The sequence below is a fragment of the Fukomys damarensis genome, unplaced genomic scaffold, assembly GCF_012274545.1.
Source record: "Fukomys damarensis isolate Sample0158 unplaced genomic scaffold, DMR_v1.0_HiC HiC_scaffold_16, whole genome shotgun sequence".
Lineage (NCBI taxonomy): Eukaryota > Metazoa > Chordata > Mammalia > Rodentia > Bathyergidae > Fukomys > Fukomys damarensis.
In genome coordinates, this window is record NW_022900928.1 from 19,739,343 (window position 1) to 19,753,980 (window position 14,638).

The window sequence follows — 14,638 nt, forward strand, 5'->3', positions numbered from 1 at the left end:
GGGTCAGGAAAGCTTCCACTCAGATTTCAGAAGAAGGCCTGGGAGGCCAGGCAGTGAGTGAAGCTGTTGAGTGTGAAACAAAAGATGCAGTGCAGACCCCAGAAATTCGGAGAAGCCAGGAACATGGATCGTCTGAGGCAAGTTGCAAGGAAGGAATAGAGCTGGGCCAAGAGAGAAGCCATAGGAGCTATAACCACCCACACTGTGATAGGGGCAGAGCCACCTTAGCCCTCTGGAGTTCACAACTTGTCACAGATTGCTGGGAATGCTGGAAGCACAACTACAGGATTTAATGTTTGTCCTGCTGGATTTGGGACTTGCTTTGCTCTCATCCCGTGTTATCCCCCGGTTTGCAATTTTTGGAATGGAAATGTCTATCTTGTGCAATTAAATGTTTGGAGGCACTTTCTTTTTCATTTATACAGGGGCTTAGAGCTAAGTTTGCCTTAAATCTCAGAGGAGACTTTGGACTTCAACAATGCTGAAACTGTTAGCACTCTGGCAACTCTTAGAGATGGACTAAATGCCTTTTGCGTAAAGGAATGCACAAGAGTCATGATATAATGCTAGGCTCAAGGGCACTAGGTTAAGAATGTGGGTGCTACCTGCCCTAAGTACTCTAAGATGTTATTAAATGGCTCCCTTCTTTATTGCTTTGCTACCACATGGAAGCCATGAACTGTTTCTCCTTGTGAGGCCCCTCTGTCATATGTCACTCTGCCTTGGAGCCAGCCAATTATGGATATGAAACCTCTATAAACTTTGAGCTAAATAAACCCTTTTCCTTTTATCTTGGGGTGTCCAGATACTTTGTCTCAGAAATGAGAAACAGTAATCAACACAACGGCACCCTGGGAGGCAGAGGCAGGAGAACTGCAAGTTTGAGCCCAGCCTGGGCACCTTAGTGATTTACTGAGATCTTGTCTCAAGTTTAAAAAATAAAAAAGAGCCGGGTGTGGTGGCACACACCTGTAATCCCAGCGCTAGGGACGCTGAGGCAGGAGGAGCTCTGTGAGTTCAAGACCAGCCTGGGCTACATACACAGTGAGTTCCAGGTCAGTCTGAAATACATAGTGAGACCCTGTCTATAAATAAACAAACAAAGAAACAAATAAATAAGGCTGGAGATATAGCTCAGTTTGAAGGCCTTGGGCTCAATCCCAATTACTGAAAAAAACAAAAAAAATTTTTTTAATGCAAACTAGCACAGCTTCTTAAAAACTGAGTGATTAATGGTTACATTTTCAGTGTGATTTTCTATCTTGCCACTAAAGAAGTATGTGTACAATAATGACAAAATGCAGTTGACAATAAAACTTCTTTACAGGAATACTATCAGGAACATATCGTGCCTATTCCTGCAGACTTTAGGATGGAAGTCTCGATCTAAGGAGGCTGTTTTGAGTGCTAGGTCTCCAGAAATTGGAATCAGAAGCATGCTGCATGCTAGTGTTCTGTTTGGGAAAAGGAGTAAGTAGCAACCAATCCCCGTGTGCCTGCTTCCCAACTGGCCTAGCTCCTTGGGGAGGCACAGCTGCTGGTGATGTCACCTGAGAATCAGCCAAGATGTGGTTTGAAACCACTGAGTCACTGGGGAGGAGGAAGCTACACAGGCCCAACTCCAGCCAAGAGGTTTTAGCTGGGAGCCTCAACTGCCTGAACTTCTGGGATGTGGGACTTCAGCCCTGGAAGAGCTCTAGAGACATGTGCTCCAGGGGGTCCCAGGCAAAGCTGCTTGGGTACTGGCAGAAACACAGCACCTCATGCCTCAGGGTGCCCTTGGATCCCGAGAATGCTCAGAAGGCTCTTTTATCGGAAGGCGAAGAATGACAGAGCAGGTCCAGTGCTTCAGGAACAATGGGAGGCGCCACAAGGGCGACATAAGCACCCTTGTGGAGGCTGGGCAGAACAGCTGTGTCCTAGCAGACCTGGAAGAGGCACATTAGGGGTTATGTCTAGATATCCCTGTAAAGCCTCGTGATTATAAGCAAGATCCTTAGAAGGTGACTGGATTATGGGATTGCAGCTGACTTGCTCTTCTGCTTGGAAGGGGCAGTCACAGGGGATATGACACAAAGGGTTTACCTCACTTTCCTGCCCCTCGCTTGATACTCTCTGCTTCCTGCCGCTATGCCATGAGCACCTCTAGGACAAAGCCCCATGCCACCTCTGCCACACCGTCATGCCTTGCCTGGGAGCTGGCAGACTATAGACTAAAATCTGCAAACTGTGAGCCAAAATAAACCACTCCTTCCTTAAGCTGTGAGTGATGAGAAAGAGAAAAAGGCAGATTTTAGTACCAGAGGAGTGAAACTGCCATGACACTACCTGTCCATATGGTTCAGAAGCCTTTGGAACTGGCTTGAGGAGGAGTTTAGAAAGGTTTGGAGATGTCAGTTGGATAAGCAGACCCAGAATTCTGTGAACTGAACTTGATGGGAGATTCTGGTCAGAGCTCAGAAAAGCAGGATGCTGATAACAATGCAGATAGTAAAGACCAGGCTCAACAGGTCTCACTTGGGAAGGACTCTTATTTGCAGTTGGATTCTAGGCTATGTGTATTATACTATGCTCTGAAGGAAAATCTGTCTACAGTTTGCTCGTGTCCAGAGACATGCTATGTAGTAAACTCTATGAAAAATCTGCTTTATACATATAAGTAAAGCCACTTGTGATACAATATCTGCAACATACTGAGAACTAAATTAAAATACTTGCCAGGCGTGGTGGCATATAGGGAGGCTGAGGAAGGAATGGAGGGAGTTTGAGACCAGCCCAAAGTGAGACCCTTTCTCAGCCCCCACCAATTCCCAATAAAACAAAGTATCAAAAATCATAGGTTCAAAGCACATACCAAATGTTGTGTCATTTCTACTGCAATAGGAGTAACCTCTTCGCTATATTCACAGATCATTTTCTGAATTACATTGGTAAGATCATCATTTTCTGTTTCTCTTATAATATGAAGAAGAGCTTGCATTACAGGTCTGATAAATGGTGTGATATATTCTTTAGCTGTAAGAGAAATAAATATTTTTTGGCACCCTAATCTTTTTAAAGATTTAAAAAAAAATTTTTTTTTTAAAGTACTCTGCAGCTGGAGATGTGGTAGAGCTCAGTGGTAGAGAGCACTTAGCTAGTGAGGCCATATATTCAATCTCAGTATGGAATACATGGTAGAAAATACTTTTACATAAACAGGAAATATGTTAGCTTTTAATTATTTCTTATACAATCATGTAAAGACATTTGCTATTCTTGACATATAAATTCTTTACCTTTTTCTTGATTGCTGATCAACACCTGGAGTGCAATGGCAGCTTCCACTTTAACAGGCATTTCTCTATCATCAATCAGACATCTTCTTGTCAGCTCTAATGCTGTTTGTAGGTTCTGATCACTTTTGAACTTTACTTCACAAAAATAGTGAAGTACCCAGCAAGCCTTTTAAAAGAACAAAGTTGGTGATTTTAGATACTTTACAATAAACTCCCCAAGCTACCCTGTTCCTGGAATTCTGTTTGGGAATTTGGAGGCTGGCCAGTGGTAGATGTATCCAAAAGGACAACACTAGACCAGTACTATGATCCCAAGTTACTCTCTGGCTGTGTGACATTTGTGTGGATAGCACAATCTGAATGCAAAACACAGACAGATACTACTACCAGACACAGATGGAAACTATGCACACATTATAGCAGCCATTTCAAGATTTACACTGAAGAGAAGTTTTAAATGAAAAAAATCAATTTATTATTAAAAATAAATATATAAAATAATACAGCTTTAAAACATACCCTTGCTCTCATGTAGCCTAGTTCACTGCTGAAGAGAGGAAACACATGATTCTGTAACATGTATTCCATCTGATCTTTATAGATTTTTTTCTGTAAGTAGAAACAATTATTTTTATACAGTTCCAAGTATAACTGTTTGAATTTCCAATTGACCACTAATGCCACAGCATACATTTATTCTGATTCTTTGAATCCAGGATCCCCAACGAATATACACTTCTAATATTTTAAGTTACTTGATTACATAATAATTAATATAAATGGTGTCTAATTAATGGAAGTACGGTTAATTTATTTCAGTACTGAAGATTAAGTCCAGAGCTATATCCTTTTTTTTCTTGGTACTGGGGATTGAACTCGGGTCCTTGTGCTTGTGAGTCAGGCTCCAGAACCACTGAGCTAAATCCCCAGCCCTCCTCATCCCCCGGCTTTTTTTTTTCCTCATCCTTTTTTGAAACAGAGCCTGGCTAAATTGACCAAATTAGACTTCAGCTTGAGATCCTTGTGCATCACTCTCCTGGAGTGGCTGGGATTACAGGTTTACATCACCATACCTGGTTAAAGTGTAACAATTAAATATAATATGGCAAAATGGATTTGATTAGGTACCCCAAAAAAAGAACATCAGTGAGAAATCTTGTGAAATTTGTAAAAAGTCTATCGATTACAGTAAATCAATATTAATTTCCTGGATTTGATAGTTGGGTTTTTTCCCCCCTCTCAGTACTGGGAATTGAACTCAGGATCTTACACTTGCCAAGGCAGGTGTGGCACCACAAATCCCTGGCCCTTGGATTTGATAGTTGTGCCAGGCCTTTTACAGATGTTAGCATTAAGATAACCTGGGTAGCCAGGGATTTGGCTCAGTGGTTCAACCACCTGCCTGGTACCAAAATAAATAAATAATTTTTAAAAAATTTCAACCCTTAAAGATCAATTTAAGAGATACTAACTAGCTCAGTGCAAAGGCCTGAATGAATTCTTCAGTCAAAATCCCCAGTATTACCAAAGGGGGGGGTGCAGAAAACAGGAATGGGGATGTAGCTTACTGGTGCCTGCCTGACAAGTGTGTGGGGTGGGGTAGGGGGGTGTGGATACAGAAATCAAAAACATACATATCATATCATTTCAAAATCATACTTTGCAAAAGGTCTAATATCTCAAATACAGATCTGTAAGCATTCAATAATCAACAATAAAAGACAACCACTGGGCGTGGTGATGCATGTGTGTAACTTCAGCACTTGGGAGGCTGAGGCAGGAGGATTGCCATGAGTTCGAGACCAGCCTGGGCTACATAGTGAGTTCCAGGTCAGTTTCAACTACATAGTGAGACCCTGTCTCAAAAAAAAAAAAAAAACCAATAAAGGCAACCAATCTATAATGGATATATAATCTGAATAGACATTTCTCCAAAGAAGATACCATAAATGGCCAGTAAGTACATGGAAAGATTATCATTATCATCAACCAACAGAAAAATGGAAACCAAAACCAAAACTGTAAGATACTATTCCTCATAACTAGGATGGCTATAATAAAAAGAAAATAACAAGTATTAGAAAGGATGTGGACAAATTAAAACCCACATACACTGCTGGTGAAAATATAAAATAGCATACCCACTTTGTAAAACTTGTTTTTCAAAATATGACCAACAGTTTAGCTTACTAGATAGGTGTGATCAAAATACATTGTGAATGCATAAATAAAAAACATTATAGGACCGGGGATTTGGCTCAGTGGTACTGCTGCCTGCCTCGCAAGCGCAAGGTCCTGAGTTTGATCCCCAGTACCAAAACAAAACAAAACAAAAACATTACAGTAAGACACAACGCCATTATTTCCCCTCGCATTACTCCCATACACTATACATATTTATCCCATCATTCTTGTCACTTCCTAAAACAGTTCTGCAAGTCCAATTTCATGAATGTTTTTATAAGGTGTGACTGAAAATATGCTAAATGCTAAGTACCAGCCAGTGGAAAGGCAGGCTTGTAAAAACAGCTAGAAAGAAACAAAAATAATTAAAAACATAGCCAGTCCTCAACTACCTTCTTCATTGGATTTTGCACTATGTAAATTCAGGCTTTTTCACAAAGTCAAAGAGACAGTGAAAGTACATGTTTTGAACTCATTCAAGGTAGCCACAATAACGTAAGTAAAAATATTCATGAAAGAGACTTCCTAGGACTGCTTCAGAAAGTCCTAAGCACAAGAGGATGCTCTTGTTCATAATAGCCAAAAAGTAGAAAGAAAGCCACTGTCTATCCACTGATGAGTGGGTAAGTAAAGTGTGGTATATCAACTTAATATTATTTGGTAATAAAAAGGAATAAGCAAACCTGGGAGGCCAAGGCAGGAGAATCAAAAATTCAAGCATAGCCTGGGCAACTTAAGGAGAGCCCGTCTCAAAATAACAAAAAAACGACAGGGAGCTGGGGTTGTACCTAGGTAGGAATGCTCTGGGTTCAATCCCCAGCACTAGAAGTGAGGGTAAATACTGATATGCTATGAAACGATAAACCCTGAGAACTACAAAGAACCTGCTCACAAAAGACCGCATATTGTAATGTACCCCCATCACAGGGGAACTGATTCCAAGTCCTTCAACTGAGCTATACACCCAACCCTTTGTATTTTTGAGATAAGGTCTCACGAAGACCCCCAGGCTGTGGTCCAACTTGCTATCTTCCTGCCTCAGCCTCTTAGAGTCCTGGAATTATATGTGTGTCCCACCATGGCAGGCTTGCACCTTTCATTCACACAGGGTGGGGGATTTTGAGACAAGGTCTTGCTATGTAGCCAGGCTGGACTCAAACCCTTAAGAGATTCTCCTGTCCCATCCTCTGGATTACAGGTGTGTACTCTCATGCCTAGAAAGGGTGTGTTCCTTCCTCTTTTTTTTTTTTTTTTTTTTTTTTTTTTTTTGGTACTGGGAATGAACTCAGGACCTTGTGCTTGCCAGGCAGGCGTGGTGCCACTGAGCCCTGGCCCTCACTTCATTTTAATGTCTAAAAAAACCCCCAAACAAAGGCAGATTATGGGTAACAAAGGGCTGGGAGGTTGGGAAGTAGTGATTGCTAATGTGTCCAGAGTTTCTTTTTGGGGTATGAAAATATAAAACTATTTTGCAATTAGCTAGGTATGGTTATTGTAAAACTCTGTAAATATATTACAAAAACACTGGGTTGAACACTTTAAATGGTGAAACTGCCGGGTATGGTGGCACACACTTGTAGTTACAGCACTTGGGAGGCAGAGGCATGAGGACCGTTACAAGTCCAGGCAGCCTGGAGTACATAGTGAGTTCAAGGCCACCGTAAAGTACAGAAACCCCGTCTCAAAAAAAGTGTGTGTGTGTTTGCACTATATGTATAGTGTAACGCAATGAAACTGTTAATTGCATGCACATATTTACAAAAGAAATACCTTCAGAAGTATTTCAGCTAAAGAGCCAATCATATGCAAGGCTCCATCTTTTTTTCGAGGATCTGTATTTGGTTCTGTAAGAATCTGGTAACAAAATCCCATAGTCTTCTGCAATACCTAAATGAAAAGACCAGTAACACTTTATTGAATAACATTCCTTAAAAACAAGCTAACAGAAATAAAACTACTCACATAACATTTAAAACTGACTGTGTATCTGAACAAATTTTAAATAATATACCAAGAGCTACCTGTTCATTAAATAACTTACCTCTTTCCTCTTACTACAGGCTGTAAACAAAAGTGTCTGGGCAGCAGTGGTTGGAGAAATGAAATCTTCAAAGACATCTAGAGAACAAATTTAAAATTAAGATAGAAAATAGTAATCTTAATTTCTTATAAAACATTTTCATCTCTAATTACAAATTATGCTCTGTTAAAAAACGGGGCATTTAAAAATTTGCTAAATTTCATATAAATAGGAAAATGAACCCCAAACTGTATATAATTTTGCAAGATCTAATTCAATATCTTTTCTATACAAATTAAATGTTAATCAACCAGTTTTCCTAATAATATTCTTTCATACAAAACACTACCAGTGTGAGAATTTTCACAATTGGATCACCAAAGTACAAACTACAAAAAGGGCAGATTGTGGTAGGAAGGACTAATGTTGAACATTAGCCAGATCATAATTCTTTGTTTCATGCAGGTATCCCAAGTGACACAGCTTCCCTATACATCTATGATAACTACCGCGGGTTCCCAAAATATAGGCCCTCATGTTAAGGTGAAATCATGACTAAGCTTTGGTATATGTCTGAAGCTATGTCCAATTATCAAGACTAATAACACTATTATAATAGTGTCTGCTAAGAATAAAGATTATTGTTATAAAATACCATAATTAATGAACACTGGAGCCTCACAAAGGTCTAACAAGGGATAACTTACATTCAACAACAAAGGCAGCCTTCTACCAAACACCCGCCGACACTCTGATCTTAACTATGGACATTCTGTCCTAAAACTTCCTTACCAAACTTCATGCGTATATACTCGTAAGGGTCTTCTTGCCAAAGTTCCTCATCAGCATCTGTATAGCACATCAACGGAAAAATAACATCTTGGATAATGCCCTGCAATTCAAAAGTTAAGAAAAGTTAAGCCTTCAATTTCAGATCTGAACTGTCCAATCTCCTTTAAGTAGTAAAATAAAAATGACTCTATTTAAGAACTTAATACCAAACGTAATTACTGTTTCAAAGATTCCCAGATCAACTACAGTGCCATACCTTTTCTAATAAATTATAAGCCCATTATTCTAAAAACATTTTTGGTGAAATAAAATTCTTTGCTTATGCCAAACTATATGACACAATGTCAACTAATTATAATGCAATAGTAAGACTGTTTGAAGGTAACAGCTTTACCCTGATTAAAATCGAGCTGAATATTAATAAACTACCTCTTATAACTTTGTAAAAGTGTTACAACTCCTTTTTTTGCCACTATCAAAACAATCATCAAAAGTAGGCTAACACATTCAACAAAATTGTTAAACTTTTATAGCAATTAATGATATTATTTATAAAAAAAGCATTTCATATAGAAAATTATTACTTGTATGTGAGGCTTCAGATTCTTCCAAGTAAGGGCATGGGAAACTCCTTGATTAATGTAATTTAATGTTTGCTGTAAAACTCGAGGAGCCATATATTGCTTCTCCTTGTACTGATATAATACCTTCAATAAAACCTTTAGGGGAAAAAAGTTTGATTAAAAACCAAAGCTCAATACAGGCCAATAAAAACATTTGATACTCACTACAAAATAACCACCACAATCTCTTGGTAGTCTGAGAGTGCCCTGTCCTATGGGTCAGCTTCTAGGAAACCTCACCCACCTGATGTTTTAGAATGCTGATTTTCAGTGTGATCCATATACCTCTGGTGATCCCCAGACCTTTCAGAAGGCCTACTATGTCAAATCTATTTCATGGTATTATTTACCTTTTTTTTTTTTTTTTTTTTTTTTTTTTTTTTTTTTTTTTTTTGGTTTTTTGAGACAGGGTCTCACTATGTAGTTGAGACTGACCTGGAACTATGTAGCCCAGGCTGGTCTCAAACTCACAGAGATCCTCCTGCCTCAGCGCCCTGAGTGCTGGGATTACAGGTGTGTGCCACCAGGCCTGGCCTTATTTACCTTTTTATATGGTTTGTTTTTGAGACATGGTCTCACTGTGTAGAGTTCAGACTGGCCTGAACTCATTATGTAGTTCAGGCTAGCCTTGAACTTGTAATCCTTCTGCCTGTCTCCTGAGTGCTTGGATTAGAGGTGTGAACCACCCCGCCCAGCTAATGGTTTTGTTATTTATTTACTTTTTAGGTGGGGTATGGGGATGAATTTGGGACCTCAAGTGGTAGAACCACTGAGCTAAATCCCCAGCCCAGGTTATGTTTTATGCTCTTTTCTTTTTTTTTTTTCTTTTCTTTTCTTTTTTTCTTTTCTTTTCTTTTTTTCTTTCTTTTCTTTTCTTTTCTTTTCTTTCCTTCCTTCCTTCCTTTCTTTCTCTCTTTTCTTTCTATTTCTTTCTTTTCTTTTCTTTTCTTTTCTTTTCTTTCCTTCCTTCCTTCCTTTCTTTCTCTCTTTTCTTTCTCTCTTTCTCTCTCTCTCTCTTTCTTTCTTTCTTTTTTTTTGTGGTACTGGAGATAGAACTTAGGACCTTGCGCCACTTGTGAGGCACTAGGGTATCACTGAGCCCAGCTATGCTCTAACTCATGATCCTGTTTTCTCAGTCTCTGAGCTCTGGGATTCCAGGCAACTTTTTTGTTTGAATTTTTTTTTTTTTTTTTTTGGTGCCAGGGATTGAACTGGAGAACTTGGGCTTGCAAGGCAGGTGGGGTCACCCCTGGGCCAAACCCCCAGCCCTCCAGGCAACTTTTTAAAATCCCTTTTAAATTCAGAGTTAGGATTTTGACATTTGCATAAATAATACTAAAACTGCCTGATGTCTAACATGAATCAAGGGAGGGGCAATTAGTCACAAACTTGTAAGCAAGTTTTCCTTAAAAATGCCCTACATAAGCAACAACAAAAAAACTTGTAACTATTAAATTACTAAACAAGAAGTATACGGTCTACATGCTAAACACCACAATATAATGGATGTAAGGAAAGCACTTGTGAGACTGACTTGCAAGCTAAAATAGTCACTTATTCCATAAAAAAGTATTTTATATTTCAAAGACCAGAGAGTCAATTAAAGAAAGGTATTTAGACACTTGCACATGGCAGGTATTTTTCTAGAAATAAACCCATTACCTCAAGGAAAATAGTTAACATATTACTACTGGTATTAAAATTGAAGCTTTCAAGCAAAAAATATGAGTTCTAGAAAGCTTGGATCCACCACCATTTGTTTGATAGCGTTTCTTCTTTCTTTAACTCACTACATAGTCCAGGCTGGCCTGAAAGTTGCAGCAATCCTTTTGCCTCAGTTGCCAAGAGTTCTGGAACTACAGATATGTGGTACCATGCCTAGCTAGTTTTCTAATACTGAAACATAGTTTTGCATCAATATAGTGAACCAACATTTTCAAATGCCAGGTCCAGGATATTATAAAATCATGTGTAAATGTACATAAATACAATAGTCAAAGTTTGATATGTACATAAGCGCAAGGACCTGAGTTCGATCCTTGGTACAAAAAAAAAAGTTTGATATGTACTTATCAGTGAGTTATAATAACCGAATGTAAATGTGTTTAGTTTCAAGCTGCACCCATTGTAATTAAGATTTTGTTTTGTTTCCTTTTTTGGGGGGTACTAAGGATTGAACTTATGCTTGCAAGGCAGGTGACAGAACCACTGAGCTAAATCCCCAGCCCTTGTTTTCTTTTTTTGAGACAAGGTTTCCCTAAATTGCCCAGAATGACCTCGACCATATTACACTCCAGCTTCAGACTTCCAAATACTGTACTGAATTTATAGGTGTATCCCACTGCACCTGGCTTTTAAAAAACTTTTAGGTCTGGGAATTTAGCTCAATGGTGCCACACCTGCCTCCCAAGCACAAGGTCCTGAGTTTGATCCCCAGTACCAAAACAAGCAAACAAACAAACAAACCTAACATAAAACACTGCCACTGTCAAATTATGAAGAATTTCCAGCTAGACACAGCTGCATACAACTGTAATCCCAGCTACTCAGGAGAGTCCCAAATTCAAGGCCAGCCTAGGCAAAGTTGTGTCAAAATAAAAAGGCTAAGAATACACAGCCAGATACGGCAGCACTCAGGAGGCTGAGGCAGGAGGATCACTCTAAATGTGAGGCCATCCTTGGCCAGTGAGTTGAAGAACAGCCTGAACTATATAGCGAGACTCTGTCTCTAAAAACAAAAACAAAAGCCTAGGAGTATTGCTCAGTACTACTAAAGTGCCTCTACATTCAATCCCCAGAACCCACATACAAAAATCCCATAATTATCTAAAGAGTCTATTAAAATAGCTTCCTTTTTACATTATACCTGTTGAGCCCACATTTTTTTTTTTTTTTGGATGGCATGGTTTGAGACAGTCTCGCCATGTAGTCCAGCATAGCCTTGAACTCATGATGGAGCCCAGGCTGGCCTCAAAGCGTGGCAATCCTCCTGCCTCAGCCACCCCACCCAGGCCACATTTTCTTACTTTTAATATCAACTAAAATAAAAGATTGAATACAGAACCACACAGTAAGTATCCATATGCCTTTTATGAAGCTAGTCATAAAAGACATTAGAAAAAAATGTGTAAAAGCGGTTATTCCGCTTTCTAAAATTTTTCATTCTGGAAAAGTTATTATTTTATTTTTGCCTCCCCCAACAAAAGTTTTCTGTTAGTATGTAATTGTTTATTCTTTCTGAGATGGGGGACATGGGTGGCTGTCTTACTATGTTGCCCAGGCTGGCCACAAATTCCTTGGCTCAACTGATCTCTGTGCCTTAACTGCCCAAGCAGCTGGGACTACAGGCATGCACCATTGTGGCCTATTTAACTATTAAATTTGTCTTTAACATCTAATTTGCTAAGTATTACACAGATAAATGGACAGCCTGGTGAGGTCTTCAAAAATTTCAGTCGTAGGCCAGGTGTAGAGGTACACACCTGTAATCCCAGCACTTAGGAGGCCAAGGCAGAAGGACTGCCTCAAGTTCAAGGCCAGTCTGGATTATACAGTGAGACTCTTAAGAATTATAAAGTTTTGAGACCAAAAATGTTTGAGAACTGGTAAAGGGTTCAAGCATGCACTCTTTAGATGAAAAAGAAACTAGAATAGTCAGTGGTGCTACTGCTTGGTTCTCAAGCTCCAAGACCTGAGTTCGATCCAAGGTATCCCCAACCCCATCCCACCCCCAAAAAAGAGAGAAAGACACATTATTAACTTTAAAAGTAACATACTTGTACTTAGAAAAACTACTGTAGACTTACTTGCTGGACACCAACAGCAAATGCCTTCAGAAATACTTCAGCAAATTCATTATACTCCTTGGAAACATTGCCAGGGCTTCCATATCTAGTAAAACATTAAAATGACAATTATCTCTTTATAATATTTGGTACTTGGGCTTATAAAAGCAGAAACTTTAAAAACTAAATGTAAATCACCATACATGGAAAGGACTTACCTTTCAAAAAGCCTGGCTAAAATATGTAAAGCCCACTTCTTACATTTCCACCATGGTAATTCAGGTCTATCATCTTCTTCAACTTGAAGGGTTTCCTTTAAAGAGACATTGATTTAATGATAGTAAGAGATGATACAGTCTAGGAGGAACAGCATCAAGTGAGAATAGACTCAAAATGTGCACAACTTTAATGATGGTCTTTATTTGAGGGGCCCTCACTGCCTCACTACTTGGTTACAGTGGATATGCTTTTAAAACTCTTACAAACGCTTAAAACTAAACATTTGACAAGATGGAAATAATGTTGTCATGACCATGACAGAAATAGGTTTATCAAAACCAGAAGTTATAAAGGCCACGAGAGAGCTCACTTTAGAAATGAAATCTAGTTTCAGGGCCGGGAATTTAGCCCAGTGGTTCCATTGCCTGCCTTGCCAAGCACCCAAGATCCTGAGCTTGATCCCGGATACAAAAAAAAAAAAAAAAAAAAAAAAAAAAAAAAAAAAAAAAAAAAAAAAAAAAAGAAAGAAACAGAAAAAGAAAAGAAATCTAGTTTCAGTAGGAGGAAAAAAAAATAGAAAAAAAACTACTGTACGTAGAGAGGGGAAAATGGGATTTTAAAAATTTATTTAAAAAACCCCAAACAAATTAAAACAAAACAGGGCCAGGGTTCTACAGCCTGCCTCACAAGTACAAGGTCCCGAGTTCAATTCCCAGTACCAAAAACAAAACAAAAAAACTACACCCACATGCAAAAAAAAATCTAGTTTCAGACATATATGTAAATGCACAAGGATATGTATACATCACTATTCATTTAAATATTATTCATATAGCTAAAAATCTCAAGAGCTTAAACATTGTTAATAAGCCAAAAGTACCATATAACCATTAAAGGAATGAGCTTGCTTACACACCAACCTAAGACACGACAATTCTATCACATTAGGATAAGTGAGTACAAGTGAGAGTACAAAACTCAAACTCCACTGAGAATGCTACAACCACTTTGAAACAAATTTTTTGAAATATTCAAATTTTGTAATATAAAAGAACACCCAGAAACTTACATTAGGTACATCCCTATTCACAACAGTCTTCAAAATTTCTACCCACTCTGTCAGGTTCTGTTGATTTATCAGCTCCAGTGGTAATGTATACTAAATAAAAATCAAGAATTAGTACCTTTAAATACCACTTCTTTTGTTCTTCACAATACCTATCAAAAGTATTTTATTCAATCCCTATTTTCATATTAGTATACTGGTGGATTTCTTTGGTTAAATTAGTTGTATCAGTAAACAATGGCAGTGACCTTGTCTTACTGGCATCCTTGTCTTATTGCCAAACTACTGGGATTATAGCGTACTTTTTACATTAAAGTATAATATTTACCATAGATTACTAGTGAACATCTTTTTTTAAAAAAAAATCAAAGTTAAGGTAATTGTTATTCTAGGATTCTAATGGTTTTCTTTTTGTAAAGCAAGAGTAGTTATTAATTTTTAACAAATGCTTTATCATTACAGGTTTCTCTTTTGGTATACTATAAGAGTTAATCATAAAAATAAATCCTACTATCAGTAGGCTGATAAAAAATAAATATCCTATTTAGGATTTTAGGGCATTCTATTTTCACAAGTGAGCCAGGTGTGGTGGCGCACGCCTATAATCCCAGAACTTGGGAGGCTGAGGCAGGAGGATCACTGTGAGTTCAAGACCAGCCTGGGCTACAAAG

The 14,638-nt window shown here is 38.5% G+C and overlaps 1 protein-coding gene and 1 non-coding gene across 4 annotated transcripts in view; both read right to left on the minus strand.

Annotated features, from left to right (window-relative positions):
- Positions 1–14,638, minus strand: part of Ipo7 (importin 7) — a 57,902-nt gene that overhangs the window by 13,366 nt on the left and 29,898 nt on the right. For all 3 annotated transcript variants that reach the window (XM_010615298.1, XM_010615299.3, XM_033764148.1), the window contains 10 exons: positions 13,971–14,060; positions 12,901–12,995; positions 12,704–12,788; positions 8,859–8,993; positions 8,275–8,374; positions 7,504–7,580; positions 7,233–7,349; positions 3,798–3,887; positions 3,279–3,444; positions 2,855–3,015 (listed from right to left, as the gene is read on the minus strand). In XM_010615298.1, the coding sequence (XP_010613600.1) occupies positions 2,855–3,015; positions 3,279–3,444; positions 3,798–3,887; positions 7,233–7,349; positions 7,504–7,580; positions 8,275–8,374; positions 8,859–8,993; positions 12,704–12,788; positions 12,901–12,995; positions 13,971–14,060 (1,116 nt within the window). The remainder of the gene's footprint in view (positions 1–2,854; positions 3,016–3,278; positions 3,445–3,797; positions 3,888–7,232; positions 7,350–7,503; positions 7,581–8,274; positions 8,375–8,858; positions 8,994–12,703; positions 12,789–12,900; positions 12,996–13,970; positions 14,061–14,638) is intronic.
- On the minus strand, positions 3,516–3,699 carry LOC117286445. Its single transcript, XR_004517613.1, has one exon. It is a non-coding gene; the product is annotated as a small nucleolar RNA SNORA23 (small nucleolar RNA).